General features: G+C 36.3%; 1 protein-coding gene and 1 non-coding gene across 5 annotated transcripts in view; both read right to left on the minus strand.

Moving 5' to 3' along the window:
• Positions 1 to 25,230, minus strand: part of LOC121425665 (ATP-dependent RNA helicase A-like) — a 43,964-nt gene that overhangs the window by 14,774 nt on the left and 3,960 nt on the right. For 2 of the 4 annotated variants that reach the window (XM_041621814.1, XM_041621816.1), the window contains exons 2-18: positions 25,087 to 25,217; positions 23,100 to 23,240; positions 22,805 to 22,940; positions 21,973 to 22,049; positions 21,615 to 21,754; positions 15,637 to 15,683; positions 14,255 to 14,391; positions 11,358 to 11,459; positions 10,499 to 10,651; positions 9,181 to 9,255; positions 8,592 to 8,783; positions 7,240 to 7,381; positions 6,710 to 6,792; positions 6,062 to 6,218; positions 3,887 to 3,987; positions 904 to 1,002; positions 44 to 158 (exon numbers count right to left, since the gene is read on the minus strand). In XM_041621814.1, coding sequence (XP_041477748.1) covers positions 44 to 158; positions 904 to 1,002; positions 3,887 to 3,987; positions 6,062 to 6,218; positions 6,710 to 6,792; positions 7,240 to 7,381; positions 8,592 to 8,783; positions 9,181 to 9,255; positions 10,499 to 10,651; positions 11,358 to 11,459; positions 14,255 to 14,391; positions 15,637 to 15,683; positions 21,615 to 21,754; positions 21,973 to 22,049; positions 22,805 to 22,940; positions 23,100 to 23,240; positions 25,087 to 25,197 — 2,008 coding nt within the window. In that variant the 5' untranslated portion in view covers positions 25,198 to 25,217. Of the gene's footprint in view, positions 1 to 43; positions 159 to 903; positions 1,003 to 3,886; positions 3,988 to 6,061; positions 6,219 to 6,709; positions 6,793 to 7,239; positions 7,382 to 8,591; positions 8,784 to 9,180; positions 9,256 to 10,498; positions 10,652 to 11,357; positions 11,460 to 14,254; positions 14,392 to 15,636; positions 15,684 to 16,451; positions 16,523 to 21,614; positions 21,755 to 21,972; positions 22,050 to 22,804; positions 22,941 to 23,099; positions 23,241 to 25,086; positions 25,218 to 25,230 lie in introns of those variants that run through there. The other 2 variants (XM_041621815.1, XM_041621817.1) reach the window with 2 other exon arrangements.
• On the minus strand, positions 12,305 to 12,376 carry TRNAH-GUG. The gene has a single exon. It is a non-coding gene; the product is annotated as a tRNA-His (tRNA).

Consider the following 25,230-nt stretch of genomic DNA (forward strand, 5'->3'; position numbering starts at 1 on the left):
AAATGATTATTTTATGGAACTGCCCATTTCAATCATTACTCACCAAATTTAGGATGTTCTTGGAGATGTCTCATGAGGGCAAAGATCCAGTTCCAGCCAGGCAGGAAGAAGAGAATAGCTCCAGGTACACCCAACGTACCAATGTAGGTTAGAAGGTTCTGAAAGGAGAAACAAAGATAAATAAAATAGAGTGAATGGCAGTGCACATATTTTGTACCAATATGCATTGCATATTCCATGATGAAAGCTTGAAGATTAGAGTTAGGTCCCTATTTAAAAAAATGTATGTTGCTGTACTGGAGGGAAAAAGTGAGGGCTGGTCAGTGGGTGCTATATCAAAGCTCTTCAATCATTTTCATATCATAAAGGCGCGGGTGCGCTCAGTACATGTAAAATGGAGATCAAGGGTCAGCGAGACACAAGCATCCCCTGTTTAGTGGGCAACATATCCTGTAAAAGTCAGTATATGCGCAAGAGTAAAAAAGGGAGAAGATGATCCAAACAAATGACTTCCCTCTTTTATAAACTTAGTTGACTTATTGCTTGTTTTCTTGGCTCAAATAATATTGGTGGGGGCTTGTTCAGACTTGAGCAATTACGTAAGTGATGGGAATTAGATGTACCATTGCCAATCAAGCAAATGGAAAAATATCCCCGTTGATATTGAGCATATGCGAGCAAAGAATTCAATTCAATTCAATTCAATTTGATTTCTTTGTCCACAGTGGGAATTTGCCTTGTTTACAGGTCAATAAAGAAATATAAATAGATTACATACATGAAAATGTTTGTAAATAGAAAATGGATAGATATACATCGATAATATGGTACCACCATATGGTGACTAAAATTCAGTTCATCAACTGATGATTAACAGTAGGTACATAAATGATTTTATCTCACCTCAATGAGGTCAAAGTTCATCTCCTTCTCGCTCATCTGCATGAGAGCTCGCCTGGTCTGCTCGGAATACTCGTTGCTGATAGTCTTGTTCATATTCTCCTTTAAAAAAAAGAATTAATATTGATTATGATTATAGTGGACTGGTGTTGCTCGTTAATAAGCAACTAAAATGCACGCATGGATGAATCAGCCCCATAAATGCCATCCATGTGAGATTACACAGCAGCAAAACAATTGCAGATAATTTAAAAAAAGAAATCATTTTAAGAATTCCATCATCCTTCAAGCACTACATGACTGGCCTTGAAAAAGACACAAAACTTTAGAGTAAATGTCTGTTTATGGTTTTAGACGTGGCAAAGGATTAAAACATTGTACCCAACAGACTGGCCGGTAATCAGAATAGGTTAAACATTTCAGATCACATCATCTCCATGTTGATAATCCTGTATTAATCAAAGCAGATTCTATGAAATCCTTAATCTGCAAATCCATTCTTCCATATTTTGTATTTTCTGATTACATGTATGTACACAATTTTTTTGGATTCATTTTTTTATATGGTTGCATAAATTGAAATTGAATTTTGCTGAATTGGAATAAGCCAGTTCAGAGTTCCACTCTGCGCATGATCAGCAGAACGTCAATGATACTAAAGTGACATGGTGGTTTGAAATTTAATGAGATAAACACCAACTCTGATGTCTTGATTATTCATATATTCTTTTGAATTGTGTTTTTCATTTACATCCACAAAAAAAGACTACGTCCATGAACCGGTATTTCAGTTTGCCAAGTAGAATGTACAACATGCTATAATATGCATTCAAAAAAGAAATGCGACATATACCTTCATTCATCATTAGTGTGCTATTCTAGTCACCCTATCTATTCAATTTCTGCATCCTGCTATGTAAGGCATACTTACGTAATATCTTGCTTTGAAATCTGCCTATCATAATGAAAGAAATGGAAGGTCATTTTACCAAGAAGTGGACTGCCTCTGGCAGTCTCGCCTGCATTACGCGATTTAATATAGCAGCAGTGCCAACTTTGAAAACTACTATAAAATAATCATTCACAAAAACACCATTCATATAATGACATAATACCACGTTCATTGACCACAAATGACATTTGAACGGTGACTTAACCCTATCTAGGCCGGGGGGGGGGTGGGGGGGCCTCGGAGGCCCCCCATTCAACAAATCGTGCGATATTTTCGCCGTGCGAAATTTTTTTACCGCGCAACTCGCTGACTTTTTACTTTCAAGTCTTGCGCAACTTTTGAGACCAATTTTGCGTCACCCGGGTATGTGGTTCCGAAATTACGCAACATTATGTAAGTGCATGTCAGACCAAAAATTGCTCAAAAACGTGATTTCGTGTACAAAGTCAATGCAAATTGTGTTTTCAACCAAAATTCATAAATGTATGATTATTTTTAGTTTTGCTTGTCTAAATGTATTCATTTTATGCTTTTTATGATCACAGAAGAGTCCCCAACAAATTTCATCGAAAAAAACAATGAAAAACAAAAGGTCAAAAAACAAAGAAATTGCAAAAAAACAATATAATACATAAGAAAATGATTTGATATCGCAATTTTTTTCATGTACACTTGCTAAAGACACCACAAAGAGTTTCTATACCAAATATTAGTACATTTGGAGCTTTATTTAGGGAGTTAGAGGAAAAAGTATGATTTTGCATACTAATTACGCATAAATTAGCATAATCACTTAATAACAATTCGCATGAAATAAATTACTATACGATCTTGTAGATTATGTCCCAGGCGACCTGCGTGCCAATTTTCGGCGCGATCACGCGGTCGACGGCCGATATCTTGGGGGGGCCTGGGAGCCCCACCCCTCGGCCATAGGAACTCCCAAAATACCCCGGCCTAGATAGGGTTAAGACTTGTCAACTACACCCATGTCCACATTTCATTCACTATCCATAAACTTTCAAAGTTATGATGGTAATTCAACAATTACCTCAACATGGCCTAAGTTTATTGACCTGAACTGACCTTTGACCTTCATTTTGTGACCTGAAACTCACAGGGGATGTTCAGTGATACTTGATTACTCTTATATCCCAAGTTTTATGAACTAGATCCATAAACTTTCAGAGTTAGGATGGTAATTCAACAAATACCCCCAAAACGGCCAAAGTTCATTGACCTTTAATGACCTTTGACCATGGTCATGTGACCTGAAACTCGTACAGGATATTCAGTGATACTTGATTACTCTTATGTCCAAGTTTTATGAACTAGATCCATAAACTTTCAGAGTTAGGATGGTAATTTAACAAATACCCCAACACGGCCAAAGTTCATTGACCTTAAATGACCACTGACCATAGTCATGTGACCTGAAACTCGCACAGGATATTCAGTGGTACTTGATTAACCTTATGTCCAAGTTTCATGAACTAGATCCATAAATTTTCAAAGTTATGATGGTAATTCAACAAATACCCCAACTTGACCAAAGTTCATTGACCCTAAATGACCTTTGAAGTTGGTCACGTGACCTGAAACTCGAGCAGGATGTTCCCTAATACTTGATTAACCTTATGCCCAAGTTTCATGAACTAGGTCCTTAAACTTTCTAAGTAATGATGTCATTTCAAAAACTTAACCTTCGGTTAAGATTTTGAAAGTAATTCTCCAAACATGGTCTTAGTTCATTGACCCTAAATGACCTTTGACCTTGGTCATGTGACCTGAAACTCAGGCAGGATGTTCAGTAATACTTGATTAACCTTATATCCAAGTTCCATGAACTAGGTCCATATATAGTTATGATGTCATTTCAAAAACTTAACCTTAGATTAAGATTTGATGTTGACGCCGCCGCCGCCGTCGGAAAAGTGGCGCCTATAGTCTCGCTCTGCTATGCAGGCGAGATAAAAATTGTCCTTGAAGTAACTACGAACTGGTCCATTAAAGGTCACTATCTATTATACTCACCTCCCCTTCTCCATCATCATCCTCCTCGTCCCTTCTCTTTCTTCTGTTATCAAGCCTGGGTACAAAGCCTAGCATCTGAACAACATCCTCTAAGTAGTACTCTGAAGAAAAGCAACAGGGACAGGACAAATCAACATGGGAACTACAATCAACTAACATCAGAGTTACAGTCAGGGGTAAGAGTGGTCACAAATAAACAGATCTGAATAAAGCTGAAGAGTGTTGAAAAAGTCTGAAATAGAAAGAGCTCCCATACTTTTTATACAGGGGTCATTCCATGCCAATTCACCCAATGAATGTGCAATTTTGCACCGACCGTCTCAGAATTCGTTGTAATGTGGTATACATAAAATTCAACATGGCCCAAGCACAAAACAAAAAAAATTAGTCCAATCGATATTCATGTTAGTAAAGTGTTTACCAGTTACATGATTTCTTCCAATCTTAAGTTACAGTATGCAAGCACATGAAAAGAAATTAAGCTTAATCAGTTTACAAATACAAGACTAAACCTTTATGCTAATGAATAGGTATCTGTTTAGGCATTTTATGATTCAGCAATATATATCATATACATATATATACATGTATATATTTTGATGATTAAAGTGAAGACTTTACTACTATGAATATATATGATATATATTGCCGAACATCAAAATGAATATATATTGATGAACATCAAAATGCCTAAACAGATACCTATTCATGAGCATAAAGGTTTAATCTTTTATTTGTGAACTGATTAAGCTTAATTTCTTTTCATGTGCTTGCATACTGTAACTTAAGATTGGAAGAAGTCATGTAACTGGTAAACACTTTACTAACATGAATATCAGTGTGTGGGACTAGAGTGAAATTTCATGGTATCTTTGGAAGAGTTTTTAAAGGTGAAGAAATAAAATATCATCATTGATTTTAACATATTTTGTCAATATCATACCAATAATTAACATACACGAAAATCAAGTTAAAAAATTATTTGTCCGGGGGTCAAACTGAAGGTCAAAGTTAAGGTCAAAGGTCATGACCTTATAAATTGCTCCAATACATTATTCGATGCATGTTTTGGATTCCTCTCTGAATTTCCTATCCAATGGTACCAGTTTCATGAAAATTGGTCAACACGTAACGACGCAGTGGCCATTGAAAGTTGAAGGTCACGCCCATTTTTGTCAAAACAAGGAGAAAAGGGCGGGCCGTAGCGCGAGAACCGACGGACCGATTGGACTAATTTTTTTGTTTTGTGCTTGGGCCATGTTGAATTTTATGTATACCAAATTACAACGAATTCTGAGACGGTCGGGTGCAACCACTGGGTGAATCCAGATGGAATGACCCACAGAGGAAAGCTAAAAATAAGCTGAAATGAAACTGAAAATCACAACAAAATCTAAAATCAGCTAAAAATGTGATCTCTCACACTCCTGTACAGTAAATATAAAGTTTATATTACAAAATGGCAAAATCCTCGAATTAAATGGCTTTGAACAAACAGGGTTTCAAAAATTGCTCCCACAATTTCCTAAGTGTCAATACCAATGTTACATAAATCAGGCACATGAAATCGAAACAAAATGGGTTATAAAAATCACTGTTCTCTCATAACTGTCCACAAGCTCAATGGCCATCTTGAGTGGCATCACACATGCGTAATACCATCACTATTCTCATTTTATGTGTTACAGAGGAATCATACATAAATACCTTCATTACTCATTCTAATTTACGGTGTCCCAAACGCATGCTCAGTTTAAAAGTGGCTTACCATACTTGATGTATATGTATATAAACCAGTGGGTGTTTCATGATGCTGTTGCAAGTTACAAGCGACTTTACAAACAACTTTACGCACAACTGGTGATCCTTTCTTGTGGTACATGATACACTCCAGATTTTCATGAGTAGTGTATTTCCTGAGAATGATCACCAGTCGTTTATTAAGTTGCTCAGAACTTAAAAAAAAACTTCAAGAAACGCCCACCTGGGTCGCGTAACACGAAAGCTAGCGATTGATCGTACGCTTGATTTTTACGATTGATTGCACATTGTCATCAATGGAATCAATCGTAGAAAAATGTTCTACGATCATTGCTAAGCTTTGTGTTACGGGCCCCAGGTTTGCGAAAAAAATCACAAAGAATAAGGCAAGAATGGTCAAAGAACAGTATTCACCTTGTACAGGGTGAGCTCTTCCAAAGACCTCTATGACGGGGCAGTCCATGAAGTAATGACTGAACATGGTGGTGTCGATGGTAGCAGACATGAGAACGATCCTCATCCCAGGGTTGGCTTTCAACATGTCTCTCAGTACGACCAACAGGAAATCAGTCTGGAGGGTGGAGAAAGAGAGGACACATTGGGATTTAAATCAAACAATCTTGGTGCCTTCCCAGATTTAATTCTTTTTGAATAAGCAGGTCTTTGAAAGCAGAACTTTTTAAACAATATACAAAAGCATTCAGTATGTGAATAAAATAAGAAAATTAATATTGGAACATTCATACAGCGCTTTCATACTAAGTTTCAAGCATTGCCTACAAAAAACCAAGCTTTAGCATGTCTGCATGATGTGTGCAACATTCGAGGAATTTCTTCCTACTGATTACAGTAAAAGAAACAAATTTAGGGGGGGGGGTCCCCCTCAATTTCTTTACTTATTTCATTATGCTACTACATAGAAATGCCACTTTGAACTGCTACGAAAGTCTGAAAATCATTCAGCTATTTTGTACACTTGACTGATTATACAGCATAAAAAGTGGAATTCCAGTATAAGGTATTAGCAATTATCTAAATAAAAATTCAAGTGTGATCACTTACATTGAGATCTCTCTCGTGAATTTCATCAACAACAACATGAGAAATACCACGTAGACCTGCTTCCAGCTTCCTCAATAATGTACCTGCAAGAGGAAGTGTCCAAAAATAATTATCAAGTAAATCAAAATTATTGCTGGGGTGCCAAAACTTGTATCTTTTGAATGATGGCCTCTCTAAAATCAATTTCCATTTCATTGAAAGTGGAGCCACAACGCTACAGAAAGGCGAGACTATCCCATTGGATCCATTTTTTTTAATAAGTTGCAATGATCAAGAATTTCATGATGAAGTTAACTGAAGATGATTAATACCCTCGCAGTGCCAGGATGATGTCTAACATATATTCACCTCAAAACGAATGTCTGTGTTAGGTATCAAGAGCATTGGACAAAAACTAAGGAAGTCTTTCAGTCTGCAACATTTTCAAATGACTGACCAACCACCTGTCCGACTACCCGTCCAACTGCAGATTCCTAAGTATCCCCTTTAAACTGTATCTGTGCAGTAAAATAAAAATAATGTCCACTTGCCTACGGTCATGAAGAGCATGGCTCCAAGGGGGCGGGGTCTCACAGTGTCGAAACGAACAGAGTATCCAGCACTGACACCCAGAGGCTCGTTACGTTCAAATGCAACACGCTCAGCGATGGAGATGGCGCTAATACGACGAGGCTGGAGTATAGAAAACAAGAAATATGATAGTAGATCGTACATATTTACTAGGAGGAATTTTTCTTATAAGTGTGCTAAAATCTTAAATAATGAGAAATATTACCGGTAACCAGTCCAATTTTCATAAAGCCAACCTGCTCAGCCATATAGAAAGAATAGCAACAGCTTGTGTCCTAAAATAGTCAAACAGTTACTGGTTCCTTACCCACAATGCAAATTTTCTATTATATAGTCTCATAATATACAGAATGTGAAAAAAATGTCTACTTTACTCTTCATATAACATAGACAAAAAAAATATGTTCCTAAGGATGAAAACTAAGGTTATCTCCAAGATCCAAACTTTCTAAGATTTAAAGGGGAAGTTCACCCTGAAGAAAACTTTGTTATAAAAATAGCAAAAAAATTAGTAAAAAATATTGGTGAAGTTTTCAGGAAAGTCCGTTAAAAAGTAAGAAAGTTTTGGATTTGTGACGTCATAGACGAGCAGCTGCCCCATTTGTTATGTAATATAAAATGCATGAATTTCAAATTTTATATGGTTCCTGATGACATAATTTTGTTTTCTATTCATGATCGGGTGTGAAATGATTTGTCTATTGATATACAAAAGGTAGAGTGAAAAATATTTTCAATTTTCTGAGAAAATGACATTTATTTGATTTTTTACCATTCGCTATGTATGAATGCTGCTCGCATATGACGTCACAAATCAAATAATTGAAATTCTAATAACTTTTTAATTATTTGATGAATTTTTCTCAAACCTTCGGCAATATTTTTTATTATTTTTTCTGCTATTTTTACAATAAACTTTTTGTCAGGGTGAACTTCCCCTTTAATGGCCAAATTCACTTCCCTCAGGCAAGGTGCTATGGAATATTGCCAACTGGTCTACAACCACTTGGTCAGTTTGTAAGAACTCTTCACCAGTGTTCTCGTCACCCACCATCTCTTGAACTGGTTTCCAGACGTACATCAACTAAAAATGTCTTGTTGCTATGTGGGGTACATGATCCGTGTGAAAATGCAAAGCGCTCTTGAAAACCACACCATGAGGTGGATTTCCCAACTGGTTTGGAATACAACTTAAGATCCCTGTTAAGACCGCTTTGAGCATTCTAATTAATGGAAGAATGAGACGTAACTCTTTCTGGGTTAAGAATGTAGATGAGCACAGGGTCATAAACGATGGTCTATGCAAACGTACCTGAGTGATAGCTATATTGCACTCAGCTCCTCTTCCTGAGCGGATGTAGCTGTCAAGGATGAACTGTGGCACCTGAGTGGTCTTACCGCATCCTGTATTCCCTCGGATGACCACTACAGAGTTGTGGTCTATGGCATTCAAGATCTCCCTCTCGGACTGGAAGATGGGTAGAGACCGCCGGTCATCTTGGATCTGGAGAGGAAAATAAGGGTAAAGGGTCCGGTTTTTATATTTTTTTTCATGAACAATGGATTGCTAAAAATGATTGGGCAGACCAAAGGGACATGGAGGACAACTACTGAACAGGAGAGGAAGCGAATAAACCAAACCTGGAAAGGGCCGGGAATGCTTGCTCAGAACAGAAGAAACTGGCACTCAGCTTTGGAGGCATTATGCACTGCCAAGTGTGAAGAGAATTAAGTCAAAGTAAGTCATACTAAAATGAGTACAATCTCCAAAAAATGCAATTTAACTTCAAAGATCCCTAAAATTATCTACTGTACTGTGCATGGTTGCAAAATCAAAGGAAGAATAGAGGAGATTCAAAAAGTTGTTTATTCAGCATTGATGAGATGAAGTTTTGTCTTACCTTTCTAAATTCAGGATTCTGTTGCTGGCCTTGATGTTCTCGTTCAAGCTCTGAACTAATCTGCTCCAGGGACATCTATGTATGTGATATAAATGGGGGAAAGGAGACAATCATTACCATCAACCTCATCAATATGATCACCCCACTATCATCAATATATTAATTATCATTAGCAGCAGCATATTCATGTTCACCTTCTTCTTCATTATCATCACCATCACCACCATTATTATGAATATCATGATCTCACCCTTATTATTAACATCTCCAGCTAATCATTGTCACATCATCATTGTCAATCATCATTAACAATCATCATCCATTGTCATTAAAGGAGAATGAAACCATTGGAACAAGATAGCTTGTGTGAAAACAGAAAAATCAAGGAAACAGATCAACGAAAGTTTGACAAAAATCGGACAAATAATGAGAAAGTTATGAGCATTTGAATATTGCGATCACTAATGCTATGGAGATAGCAAATTGGCAATGCGACAAAGATGTGTGATGTCACTTGTGAACAAATCTTCCCATTACTTTGGTATATATTTCAATTGAATTGCCTCTTATCACATCGATCCATAAATCATACTGTTCTTTCTACATGAGGGCATGTAAAGCATATTTTTTAAGAATACATCACGGATAAAGAGTTTTGTATCATCATAAGAAAAAGCAAAAAGAGACATTTTGAGGGTATTTTATAGTCCATCAAAGGGAAAGTTGTTCATCAGTGACATCACACATCCCTGTCGCATTGCCAATGTGAGGATCTCCATAGCATTAGTGATTGCAATATTCAAATGCTCATAACTTTCTCTCTATTTGTCCGATTTTTCTCAAACTTTCTTTATTCTTTGATTTTTCTGTTTCTACACAAGCCTATTTGTTCCAAATGTTTCATTCCCCTTTAATCATCATCATCATCATCATCAACATTTACACAAGAGTTATTTCCAATATCATGGTTGAGCGAGTACACATTGAACACACTGCAGGGAAATGCTAAAAATTCACTTCTTCCATGGTTCAAACAATGTCACATATGAACGATAAATTTACAACATTGCCCAAAATGTGTTCCTGCTGATGCCAAACTTGATTAGACAAACCCATCTTTATACCACAGATATCATCTATATCAACAAAGTTTCCTAACAGCAGTGTTGAGGTCTGGAATTTGTTAAGGAGACATTCTTCCCATAGACTATCAACTCTACTAGGGGGTGATCTTTTCCCTGACTGCTAAGAAGGCAAGAATGCTTGTAAGCAAGCAACCAGAGGACCGACGGCCTAAGGTCCTCTCCGAGGAACTTACATGAGCGATGGGCCCTTCATCGATATTGCAGTTGAGCCATGGGTTCCAGTTGTTCATGGGAGGAGACCAGGAGACTCCAGAACAACCTCTTGGTCCTTCTGGATTGTCAAAAACTTGGTTGGCAGTATCCCCGCTGATCGACACGACCTCTTCCTGAGAATAGAACAGATTAGATCAACCGTTATTTCATTTGAATGCGTTCACCAGTACTTAACAGCTGTGCTGAGAAATTTGACTGTACACTATGAAGCATGAAAGCCTTTCTATATTTTCATCACTTTAACCCTATAAATAAGATTCTGAATTTTTCGCAATAAAGCTGTAACCCAAAAAATACATAAGAATTTTTTTTTAAATACCTAAGAAAATTGTATTGTCAGTTTTTTTTAATCAAAGTACATTTTATCAGAATCCTACAAAGAGCCTATGAGTAAAAAAAAATAACTGTTTGGGGTCCTTAATTTACTTAATTAGATTTCACACATAAATTAGCATCATTAATTAGTAAAGAGATTTTTTCAATGAATTTGACCTTACAGTTTTGTAGATTATTTCATGGGTAACGTGCATGCTAATTTCTGTGGCTATTTCGCTATCAACAATGGAGATCAGGGGGGAGGGGGTGATCTGAACCAGTTCCCATAGCTTTCTTAGGCATCCAGTCCTATCAGGGATAACAGATTTTTCACTGATCATTTTTCGTTTTCTAATATTTTGTTCTTATCTTTTATGATTCAGATATTTTATTTTCTTTCTGCATTTTGAAACACTGAAGATTCAACTATATCACCATGCCGACCTTCAACCATGCTGATCTTCAGATATGTGTGAGATTGCAAACTTGCTGCGCATTACTTACAGGATTGTGTGAGGGTGGGACTGTGCTGAGATTCAGCTCAAACAAGACATTGGTCAGCCTCTCTTCAACGTCTTTGTTCAGCAACACATCATAAGGTTCCAGCTATAAAAGATAGAGAGGGGAAAAAGCTTATAAGAAATTATATTTGAAGACTAAGCAAACAGTAAAGTACTGTCAACTTACTGAAGAACTTTATAAAGTACACGAATAATGAAATGGAAGTTTCATTCTTTCACAAGAGAATTTGAAATTATATCATATCTGTGGAGTGCCTTGTCCTACTATTCAGGCCATTGTCAGTCACATAATCCAAATACGAAGTTGATCCATCAGAGTTCTTGAGTTATCTGACTTATCATAAGAACGGTGCTTTTTAAGGTGCATCATGACCTGTGACCTTGAACCTCTGACCTCCATACCCCAAAATAATAAAATCATTATCAACCCCCATAGGCATCCATGATCCAAATACAAAGTTGATCCATCAAAGAGTTCCTGTGTCATTGCAAGAACAGTGCGTTGTAAGGTGCATAATGACCTCTGTGACCTTGACCTTTGAAATCCATAACCCCAACATTATAAAGCAGTTCATTGTCACTCCCACAGGCATACATGATCAAAATATGAAAAAACGGTTCTTGAGTCATTTCGAAACAGAACAGGACTGACAGACAACCTGAAAACACAATGCCTCCAGCATCACCAATGGTGAGTGGAGGCACAAAATGATGTCCCCTATAAATCATCTTAACCCCCCCAAAAAAAAAATCTAAACAACCTGGCACTGCCCCTGATTTATTTCATTGCATCATATGGTAATTACTGACAATGTTCTTATGAAAAAGCCAATAGAAAACTGATGAGGATAATACTACGGTTAACAGACAAACAATATTAAGCTACATCTTCCATAGTTTGCAAAATGAGACGAGAAAAAAAATGGCGGTTGCAGTGACCAGGATTCGAACCTGGGTCTTTACATTCACAATGTAATGTCTTAACCTCTAGACTATCACGGCCTCACCATAGATCAACCTCAAATTTAACGTTAAATAGTTAAACTTTTTGTAATACAGCCTAATACTATGCACAGTAGAGGCTTATGTGGGAATACCATTTCATGGGGAATTCCACAAACCACCGGCTAGTTCTATTTTTAGCATCCCTTTGTTAACGACCTGTTGAAGTACACTCACGCACAATACAGTGTTATCAGAATATGAAGGTGCGATGGAAAGGCATGTGGGTAACGTATTTAAGTCTGAATTATCATATATCAATAATTAAGGTTTCCTGCACGATATTATTTTCTATGTAATTCTATGATATTCAAAATAGCATTTTCTCAAGTATGTGTTTTAAGTGTTTGCATCATGACATTGAAAAGCTGTTAGATGTAATCAAAGTAGTACAGATAATTCTCACAACAGAGACATGAACAACTTGAAAACATATTTAAGCACTACCTACTAACAATGGATTTAACTGATAGTAATATGTGACCTACCGCCCTTAAACCACCAATCATCGCCAGGTAAGGTTCTCTGTAAATAACCAAAATAGTAATTTAGTCTTCAAAAACAAACAAAAAACCTCCATCTGAAAGAGTAATTCTTCTTCTTCAGACTGTTAAATTTTGACGTCGTGAAGTTGAATGAAAGAGAAGATACAAGAGTTTCTTGGACACTACTTCTCGGACTGCTTGGAAGTTTCACTGAGATTACAAAATATGCATATCTCATGCTTGAGTGAACCCCAAACTTCAAACCTTGTTTTCTCCTTAATATAAAGCTCATGCTGAATTTCCTCTGCATTCAATTAAGTACTTGTAATGGCTATTGTTGGTCGATTTTAATATATTATACATCATTTTAAAGCTTAGGGAATGACTTTTCAAGCTCGATAAATATCTCAATATTCATTTTGGTTGACTTATTGTTGGTATTAAGGTGGCAGGTCACATATAATCATAGCATTACCAGCAGCTTCCCCTCATAGTTTCTTCTTTAATTTTTTCTAACATGTATTGAGACCTTGGGAAGTGTATAATGAGCTATGTAAGATCTGTTCTATTATCATTGAATTAACAATGATTGCAAACATGACAGCATACAGTGTGAAATGTCCAGCAGTAAACAGATATACCGATGCAAGTGCCTTGTGCTTCTCCCTTTGAATTGGAGATACAACCTTTGCGGGTTCATCAAACACTTCACTTGTATATATGTTCTACTTGTCTGAATAAATGCAAAAACATCCCAAACAAACAAACTATAAATACCAATGTCCCTGCTGCAATCATTCTTATTCAAGAATTGAAAAATTTTATCCCCCCCTTTTGTTTACTTAATGGAGCTCAATAAGGAATCAAATTATTTCGCAATTTACATAGCAATATGGCAGTATTATTTTGTTATGTAATTTGAAGTATTTTAACTAAATGCTTTATTTTCACCCTAAATACATCTACGTAAGGTCTTTTTTTTGCATTTTCTAAAAGTAATTAGCTAGCTATTTGCATTTTAGATTATTTTGTTTAACATGTTTATACACACATATATATATATACATGTATATATTCAATGATGTTAATATAAAGGGGAACAAATTTATTTGAATGGAAAGTAGTAAAATTGAACAAGCATGCAACAAACATTTAAAAGAAATCAGATGAAAAATAAACAAAGTTACAATATCATGATGCTTGCATAGTTTATCTAAGAAGGAGGCTAATGAATGCTGAGATGACGCCATAATATTATTGTTCTTCTCTAATATATCATATGGGATTATAAGTATTATTTTTTGCTTATCATTCAAATCAATTTGATGACAAAAAATAAGAACCACACTGAAATCCTTTTTGATATCCAAGAAAAAATAAAAATGCGTTTTACCGAGTCAGCTTTCTTTGCTTTACGTTCCCCGGTGAATGCTTCAATCTCCTTTAGATGGTAGAGCTGTCGAGTCAATGAGAGAGCACAGGACACCGATGCCGTCTTCTTATTGGAACCTTGCTCTCGGGCATGGATTGCTGCAAAATACAAATAACGAATGAGCATGTTTGTGAGTTCAAAGTTTTGTTCTAAGTACAGCGGAAAATTCATAACAACATATCTATACTACAAAGCAATTTGGACAAAAGTTTAATCAACTTAACAGGTATAGGCTTAAATTACAAAGGTATTATTTTTTTGAAATATTAACTTTGATTCATGTCATATTTCATATTGTTCATATGGATAAAAAGAAACCAAGGGATCAAAATATAATTCATACAGGCACCTTCAAGATATCTGATACTGAAAAATTATCATCTCCTTTAAAGACTAATATAACACATGTTAGTGTACAGGATGAAATTAAGATGTTTCTGGTCACTTTACATGTATATTTCATTTTTTGATGCACGTTTTATCATCAGGCAAGATATTTTCTTGGTTGCATATTCATAACATTTCACAGACACAAGTGACAAGTGGGACCTTGCAACCTCGAAGTCAAATCAATGTTATTGTATGCCTTTAAAAGTTCTACTAGTATTCATATAACATAAAATGATAGACAATAATCTGAGGCCTGTCTTACAAAGGGTTATAATTGATCCACTCAATCGTAACTCTATGGAAATCCATCAGTGTCATAATTTTTTCTACAGGAAATTTGCAAAATGTCCTTTGTCAACAAAGGAAAACGCACCAAATTGTCAAGAAATCAATGACTTTAGTGGATGTACATTCATATCTAAAAATTTTTTGAACAAGCATGCATGATAGATGTTGACGTTGTGGGGCACCGCGTTCATTAAATATATTAATTATTTTTTTTAATAAAGGTGGGAACCATTTTATTTTCTGTATGTTATTACAGACAAGTTGCTTACTGTTGGTGAATCAACACTCATCAGAGGGCACATAAGTATAATCCAAACATTGGCATTTACAAAGTACAATACCATACTCAATATTCTGCTTTGATAGGAGTCATTGATCAGTCTTTGTAAAAGTTTTCTAGAGCTACAGTGAAAAAGACATTTTTTACATACATGTAGGTTTAATAATAACAAAATAAATAGCGTTTTTAACGAGTGTTTCTAAGCCATTTACAAAGGAATAACATAAAATCATAATACAAATTATAGAACTTATACATTTCATATCATAACAAGAAGTATTAAAGTCAAGTAAAGGCATGTATTTCAAATGATATGATAGAAATATTCTATTAAATAGAATTAAATAAAATATTCTATTAAATAGAATAGCACTATTGTACTTACTGCGTCGCTTTGATGCGAGATAGATGGACATTTCAGCATAAAAGGACCTACAGGATGACAATCATTTAGTTGATTAACAAATATTTCACTGTGCAATGTACATCCAATCATGAAACTAAACTTATTTTAAGAAAGCCTCTTTGTCACTACTCTTCACTAGTAGTGGCATATGATAAGAAATGCAGGATGTACATGTACTACAGTATGTTAGATATTTGCACTTTTAAAATACCATGATAAAAACAAATATGTGATATCAGACAAATATTCATTACATCACTTGGTTCAAAGCCTTACCATGAAATAAAAACAAATTCTAGAAAGTGATAAACTCATATGTAGAACTTTATAGTTTATTCATAATTCCTTAGAATAGGTTACTGAAAGAACAAACAAATGAAGAAACCATTTCATTTAGTATAATTGAAATAAAAATTCATATTTAATCATTTTTTTAAAAACTGAATTATTTTTCCATTCAGCTTAGGGTTTCATTCAAAGTTGCACAAAAAGAAGATGCAACAGTTGAGAAAAAAGCAGGGATTTGTCACACTTTCTACTTATATGCCTCTTTTGTTTGAATAAAATATCAATAAAAAGTCTGAACTTAAAATCTACATCAAGGTCACCAGATTATGAAATATTGAAATCTACATGTAAGAAGATAGCATGCTTAAATATTGCAGCAAAATTTAAAAAGTTAAAAAATGGAAATAGCTTCAAGAGTTTGGATTTATCTTTATTTTCCATTGTGATGAAACTTAAAATTTACATGCAAGCTTCTTGAAACACCCCTTATTCTACATGGTACTAACCATATTCCTCAAAGTGTCCAAGGTCCGAGGCCCCTCCACCTCATTCAAGCCACCAGAAGAAAAGCCAGCAGCCAACTCTTGATGTGTCCCTTTAAACCACTGTGAAGGGTTCAGTGAGCAACCAGACTAGATGATTAAGATCTTAATATTCAGTGGCATTCTGGGTAATGCAGCATATCACCTCAATTTCCGTCCCTGTCATTTTCATAGGGACCGTTCCCATTGGCTTACTAAACCTTGTGTCACCACAATCACAGGCTTTACATGACAGTACAAACCTTGATCCCACGTTTTAGTCTACCTTCATGTATAGTGTCAATGCTTGTTAATACATGTATCATGTTGAACCTCATGTTCATTTTTGTACATATTTACAAAAAAAATATTGCCAAGTATTACAAGGATATTTTTTTAAATGCACATATTAAAGGCAGATGTTTTCCTGAAGAACCATTAGACAGTGAACTTCCCATTTTCACTTTCAATGAAATTATTAAAAGAAAATAAAATATGGTATGGTTATCCTTCATATTAAACTTTGCTCTTGCATGAAATGAAATCAAGTATTGCACTTTTAAAAGCAGGTCTTTACTGTTATGAATATATGCTATTCTGGGTAATATTCTCTTTCCTCATCAGAACGTACAATTACATGTAGTTACATGTACAACACAATATGTATTATTTCATTTTCATCATTATCATTTTTACAGATGTAATTTACATCCAGCTGTCAAAATCCTATGACTATGGTGACCCATTTTGCCCAGTAAAAGGTGATACGCCACATTTAGCCACTGGTTTTTCCCCACAAAATGTGTGGTTCCTCACTGACTCCTCCAGGTGGTTCAAAGAACAGCCATCAAGTGATCATGAGCCCTGTTGCATTCAACTTACATTTGATTGCATTTCCTGCAATCATCTTGCTCCTACATGTAAACTCTTACAATAAACTGCTCTTTATTGCCACTATCTGCCAAGTATAATACTGCATTCGACTGCAATTTCTTTTAATATTCTACCAAGTTTGTTCGATCAATTACATTTCCTGTTATTCAGGTCCTTGCAATCAACTTTTATCCATTACAAGTTGCATCCATTGCAATCAAGTCTTTACATTTTGACTTGTAAACGTTCAAATGCAATTTAAATTATCAATTATTCACTATGATTACATTTTAACAGCAAGATTGAACCCCCAAAAATTAAAATGAAGCAGACAGCAAGTTAAACACATCAGGGCTCTCTTCAAACATGAGGATCCTAGACAACTCTGACTTATGGACAACAAACCCTCAATAATATTAGATATTTTGACCACTTTTTGAATTTACAGATTCCCCGAGTCCAATAATCCTAGTTGTCCAGGACCCATGCAAAATTTTTAAAGTACATACTTCCCACCATGAAGATCATGTGATTACAGATCATGTGATCCAGATTTTAGCACCTGATTACGTGATGAGTATCACATGACTTCTTGTTTCTTTGATTTAATTACTGAGGGGAAAAAAGCATTCTGGGATACCAGTCCTAATTTATCATCTGCTGATCTAAAGCGGAGTTTTAAAACTTAGCTTCAGAAAGACAAAAGTTTTCCATGTTACCTCCCCTAAGGTTGCCAAATTTCAATGTTTATTTTAATTGGAATATTGGATTTACTTATATAGAAGTTCCAAATGGTTATAATTATTCATAATAATGCAAAAAGAAGCATAAATTGTAACATGCTTTGGATTATCTCTTTTCTTTCAAAGTGAGAAATTTCAAACAATCCCAGAATCCAATAATACCTCTTGAGGTCATTTCTTTTTTCCTTCAAAATAATCTTCACTCTCTAGTTTCACTATACAATGGGGAAGACACTCTAGATATATCATGCGATCAAAGACCATGTGATCATGGTTATATCACCTGATCATATGGCCAATATCACATGACATATCTTCTATTCTTACACTGGCTGCTGCTTTTCTTCTGGGTCAGTGGCTCTCTAAAACTCTAACTTTCTATCAAAGCACATTACTTTTAAATCAATAGCATGTTGATCTTTAGTAAATTAAGAGGCTTTTATAGGAGGAAATCATAATTTGTTTAACAAATTTTCGGCATTACTCCTATTTGTTTAAGATCAGTATGCTCGATCTGTAATGAAAATCATAAGATCAGTATGCTCGATCTGTATGAAAATCATAAATCATAAGTCAGAAAAAATTGGAACCAGTGGGATTCGAACCTGCCATCTACTGCTTTCCGGGCAGCGACTCAACCACCAGGCTATTCTGGTTCACGGCTAAGCCACGATGTACTGGAATTCAAATACCCTCGATCCTCTTCTTTCTGACTCATTACTATTCAAATGCCGTCCGCCGTGGACATTAGATAGTAAATTAAGAGGCTTTTATAGGAGGAAATCATAATTTGTTTAACAAATTTTCGGCATTACTCCTATTTGTTTAAGATCAGTATGCTCGATCTGTAATGAAAATCATAAGATCAGTATGCTCGATCTGTATGAAAATCATAAATCATAAGTCAGAAAAAATTGGAACCAGTGGGATTCGAACCTGCCATCTACTGCTTTCCGGGCAGCGACTCAACCACCAGGCTATTCTGGTTCACGGCTAAGCCACGATGTACTGGAATTCAAATACCCTTGATCCTCTTCTTTCTGACTCATTACTATTTTTTCTGACTTATGATTTTCATACAGATTGAGCATACTGATCTTATGATTTTCATTACAGATCGAGCATACTGATCTTAAACAAATAGGAGTAATGCCGAAAATTTGTTAAACAAATGTTGATCTTTGTTTACTCACAAATACTGTACATATAAGAAATGTCATGTGATCTAAGGTCTGTCACATGGCCAATATCACATGACATATCTTCTATTCATATACTGCCGTTACTTTTTCTTCTGGTCAAGCGGCTCTAAATTCTTTAAACAATCAATAATGCCGAACATTTTCTAAATCTATTACAGCATCTTACTTCTTCACTATTTATTTAAATGACATACAAGAAATGCCATGCGATCAAAGACCATGTGATCTTAGGTCTGTCACCTGATCACATGGCCAATATCACATGACATTTCTATTATCTAATACACTGTTGCTTTTCTCCTGGCTCAGTGGATTCTAATGTAACTTTACCAACCAATTTTTATAGCTTTTCATGACTTAGGAGTTTCATATAAGAAATATCATGAGATTACAAAGCAATATGATCTAGTCACCTGACCATATATGCTTTAGATCACATGATATCTCATTCTACATACATTTGGTAAAAGCATCTCTGGTTTGGTGGCATCCAAATTCTACAAATTTGTATAATCAGTAGTTCTCTACTCTCTCTCTTTATCATAAATGGTAAAGTGCTAATTTATATCATAAAAAATATTATCAAGATCATAGAAAATCAAGATTGAAGACAAATCCTGCAAATGTAACATTGTGGTTATAAAATGAAATAAAAGGGTCTTTCAAAAGGAAAAAAAGTCTTCATATAATATTCAAATATATTTCAGCTGATCGCCACACCTTTCTAACTGAATGTAGGAAAGATCTTGCTGAGAAGTAGAAAAAATAGCAGTTTCCAAGAAATATGAAGGAATATTGTGAATATGAAAATTGCATTATTAAAAAAAAAGCTCAGAATAGTAACAAGTGGAATGCCTCTGGCCGTCTCACCTGCATCACGCGGTTCAATATAGCAGCAGTGCTGACTTTGAATACTACTCTAACTCGCACAAGATGTTCAGTGATACATGTCCTTATGTCCACTTATGTCCACTCTTATGTCCACTTTTTATGAACTAGACCAATAAACTTACAGAGATATGATGGTTATTCAACAAGAAAACCCAACATGGCCAAAGTTCATTGACCTTACATGACCTTTGACCTTGATCATGTGACCTGAAACTTGAACAGGATGTTCAGTGATACTTGATTACTCTTATGTACAAGTTTCATGAATCAGATCCATAAACTTTCAAAGTTATGATGGTAATTCAACAGATACACCCAATTCGGCCAAAGTTCATTGACCTTTGACCTTGGTCATGTGACCTGAAACGCGCACAGGATGTTCAGTGATACTTGATTACTCTAATGTCCAAGTTTAATGAACTAGACCAATAAACTTTCAAAGTTATGATGGTAATTCAACAGATACCCCCGATTCGGCAAAGGTTCATTGACCCTAAATGACCTTTGACCTTAATCATGAGACCTGAAACTTGCACAAAATTTTCAGTGATGCTTGATTACTATTGTGTCCAAGTTTCATGAATCAGATCCATAAACTTTCAAAGTTATGATGGGAATTCAACAGATATCCCCAATTCGGCCAAAGTTCATTGACCCTAAATGACCTTTGACCTTGGTCATGTGACGTGAAACTCATGTAGGATGTTCAGTGATACTTGATTAACCTAATGTCCAAGTTTCATGAACTAGGTCCATATATTTTCTAAGTTATGATGACATTTCAAAAACTTAACCTCAGGTTAAGATTTCGATGTTGAATCCTCCAACATGGTCTAAGTTCATTGACCCTAAATGACCTTTGACCTTGGTCATGTGACATGAAACTCTAATAGGATGTTCAGTAATACTTGATTAACCTTATGGCCAAGTTTTATTAACTAGGTCCATATACTTTTTAAGTTATGATGTCATTTCAAAAACTTAACCTCAGGTTAAGATTTGATGTTGACGCCGCCGCCGTCGTCGGAAAAGCGGCGCCTATAGTCTCACTTTGCTTCGCAGGTGAGACAAAAATCCATTAAGCTTTGCTCTAAAAGCAAATCATTCTGATGTTTGATAAGGAATACATGTAGTTCATTTTGTGCACTTTTGAATTCAGTATGACATGATTAATCACTTTGCAAACTATCTGTATAGAAATGTCAGTTTGATTCTCATCTCATTTAAATCAATTAAATACCACTCAATTTCTAGATGAATAACATACGATCAGGTGTGATGTCTGATTAAATTCTAATCCATTTCTACAATCAGTATATAAAATTTCACATTCTGGGACATACAACATGCAATCGATCACTAGGTGAATTCTAACAGTTAGCAAACCATGATAAACAAATGACAATCAATTATAAACATTGATTGTATCTTTCACTTACCTGTTGTGATCCTGACCTACAGGTGTATACTTATAATCAGCTTGGATGCGATTGGTCTGAAGGTACTGATGGAGGCGGGACTTAGCGTTGCTAATTGTCCAGTTGCCATGGATACCTGCATTCATGTCTGCTCCCTCAGCCTTGAAACGAAACATACATCCAAGCATAAAACTGAATGAAATGATTTCCTCACACATATTTCACATTGCTCAAAATGTAATGTCTACTAAACATGCGATTATTGGCAAGTTTTCCCCCAAATAGGAATGGTGCTAAATTTTTGCTGGATTAAATCTGCAGAGAGATGGTAAATCATGTGATATGAGCTAAACAAGAACTGCTTATTTTATCAAATTACCTCTTCGAGTTTTCGTTTGTCACCTTGCCTCTCGAAGAAACTCCTCTGATATGAAGGCATACTCCCATCGTGACTATCTGTGGATTTCAGAATATACAAACAAGTTGAAATAATCAATTAAAAAGGAGAGTTCCACAAGAAAAATCAAGACAAAACAATCAACTTGCTTCAAAGTAATAGTAAAGCGATCACAACATTCCTGAATCACAATTCCATAATTCAAAGAAGCTTAATTACAGTCAAACTCAAGAAAGTCAGTATTGGTATTGACTTATATTTCCATTCTTTGAAAATGGCTTCACTTCAATAACCAAGGTTACCACATTGTCTTGAATGAAAGGACTTGGATTTTGAGCTGAATACGATCAGGAAGGGGGCAATGTATAAAGCAGGAATAGGATCATGTTGGTAATAGAATCACAGCACTATTCCTCCTTCCATGTCTCAGGGGCCTCCACCCATTCCTAGAGCCTGATGAGGGGCCGACATCCTTGATAATAAAATCTTTACCTTTCCCTCCATGTTCCCCTCCTCCTCCCCCCATAATTCCCGGTCCTCTATCCATTCCTAGAGCCTGATGAGGAGCTAACAACATCCTTGATAATAAAACCCATTAATGCTTACCTCTCCCTCCATGTTCCCCTCCACCTCCAACTCCCATGTCTCCTGGTCCTCCACCCATCCCTTGAACCCGAAGGCCGGCTGACATCCTTGATAATAAGCCTCAATCACTTACATGTCCCCCCCCCTCCTCCTGCCATGTCTTCTCTTTCTCCACCCATTCATAGAACCTGATGAGGGGCTGATATTCTTAATAGAATGAAATGCTTACCTCTCCCTCCATGTTCCCCACCTCCTCCTCCTCCCATGTCTCCAGGGCCTCCACCCATTCCAAGACCCTGATGAGGGGCTGACATCCCGGGTGGCAATGATGAAGGTCCTTCGTTAGACATGGATGCAACAGGAGCCTGGAAACAGATTCAGAGACGGGCATCCCATTAAATAATCGATTCATTTCAAAGAAGCATGATTCAACGAAACAGTAATTACCATTTTCCACAGAAGGCAATTTAGAAAGCCTGTAACATTACACGCTGAAATACGAGAATCCGATATTGCATACTTACATCCAAGAGTGGGACATCTTTACTATTCAGCTCCCCACTCCGGACCAGGAAATTGAGAAAGTCCTTTGCGGCATTTGCCTGAGAGTCTTTCTTGCTGGTAGAGTTGCCGATGCCGACGTAAGAATACGTCGGAACACGAACCTGATCAAATAACAAAAAAAAAAAGTATCACAGCAATGTTCACAATGTCCTAGCTTATTACAGACTTGTGGAAGCTAGAATTAAATGCTGAATTTTCATATTTTTGGCATATACTCATGTTCACATACATACAGAATCAAGAATCTGAATGTTTCAAAGTGAATGATATCATTATTAATAGGCCATAAACCAAGACCTGCCAAGTTTATTTTGGCAGGGACTGGTGAGTCGATGGACTGACAAACTTGATAAAGCCTAATTACAAAGATCTTTGACCAAGGAGTGTGATTTATGAACAAGAGTTTCTTGACCCTAAGACCTGTATTCTGAACTCTGGCTAGCTTCAACCATGGTGTAAATCTGGGCTAAAATTATAGTCTCAGTTTATTTACAAAATTCTTCTTGATTTAAATGCCAAATATATTTGAGAAATTTTTCATCTTATTGATATTATAGAGATTGATGTCGCATTTGGCTACCCATTGTTAAACCAGACTAAGAGACTACCAGGGCCAGGCCTAGAGTTTCAACAGATATTGCACGTCTATGCATGATTGAACTCCAAACTTCAAAGCAAGTTTTCTCGTTCTATTCTCACTCTTATTCAGGTTTTATTTTAATTTTAAAGTATAGGATCTGTTTCAACAATTAAAGACTAGAGATGCTCGGCGGGTCGCGCAGCCGAGCACATGTATTCCCCAAACCCGCCGGGTCTTCCGTCATTGCGATATATAGAGCTCACACAGAAATTTGACAAATAAATAGTCATTATGGCGACAATGACCCTGCCCACATTTTGCCAGTGGGTACCAAATTTGATGACAATAATATGACGTAGCAGCGTAACTCTGCAGAACCTAAAGTATTGTCCAGTATCATTCGTTGGGGAATAAAATTATAGAGTAATCTGGATATATTTTGTAAACCTAATCCTAAGGACCCCCACCAAAAAATGATAGGCATCTTCGCTTCACCTTCTAATATTGCTTCCAATATTGTTTTGTTGAAAAGTGACTTACAATTGCGGAGTTAGGTGTCATATGAGAGTCTTGGATGTAAACTTTAATGTTGACCTGAAAATGACCTTTGACCTTACCATGTGACCTCTGACTGCAGCATAACATGCAGGTCCCCCAAGTCCATCTACCATCCAAGTTTAGTTGAAAAGTGACGTACGGTTGCGGAGTTAGGTGTCATAAGAGTCTTGCATGTAAACTTTAACGTTGACCTGAAAATGACCTTTGACCTTACCAGGTGACCTCAGACTGCAGCATAAGATGCAGGTCCCCCAAGTCCATCTACCATCCAAGTTTAGTTGAAAAGTGACGTACGGTTGCGGAGTTAGGTGTCATAAGAGTCTTGCATGTAAACTTTAACGTTGACCTGAAAATGACCTTTGACCTTACCCTGTGACCTCCGACTGCAGCATAAGATGCAGGTCCCCCAAGTCCATCTACCATCCAAGTTTAGTTGAAAAGTTATGTGTCATTAGGTTTGTGACGGACGGACGAAATTTGGATCGCGAAGTCTCGCCTTAACCTCTGGTGGGCGAGACAAAATCTCTTGTTACCATGGCAACGATGTCTCCGCCCACACCAAAATCGATAGGCGGCTTCGCTATACCATACTCTACCTTCCTGCCAAATTTGAAGATGATCAGAGAAGAAATGCAACTGATAGAGCACTCACAAGAAAATCACTGCGGCGGCGGACGCGGCACGACGAGGCCAAATCCATTGTATCCTCCGAACTCTGTTCGGGGGATACAATTAGTATATTTGCCCTCTTATTATGGGTTTCAATTTGGATGATCAATTTATAAACAAAATTATACACATGTGCTTACCTCACAGAGAAATCTCTGGCGATGTTTTGGACCAGAGTTGCGAATGTCATAATCGGGAGTTAACTTCTTCTTCCCTAGAAAGCTGTAGAGAAATGATTTCAGCTCACTCATGGTGCCATACACCCACTATCCTAAAAAAAAAGA

Source organism: Lytechinus variegatus, chromosome 12 (genome assembly GCF_018143015.1).
Source record: "Lytechinus variegatus isolate NC3 chromosome 12, Lvar_3.0, whole genome shotgun sequence".
Lineage (NCBI taxonomy): Eukaryota > Metazoa > Echinodermata > Echinoidea > Temnopleuroida > Toxopneustidae > Lytechinus > Lytechinus variegatus.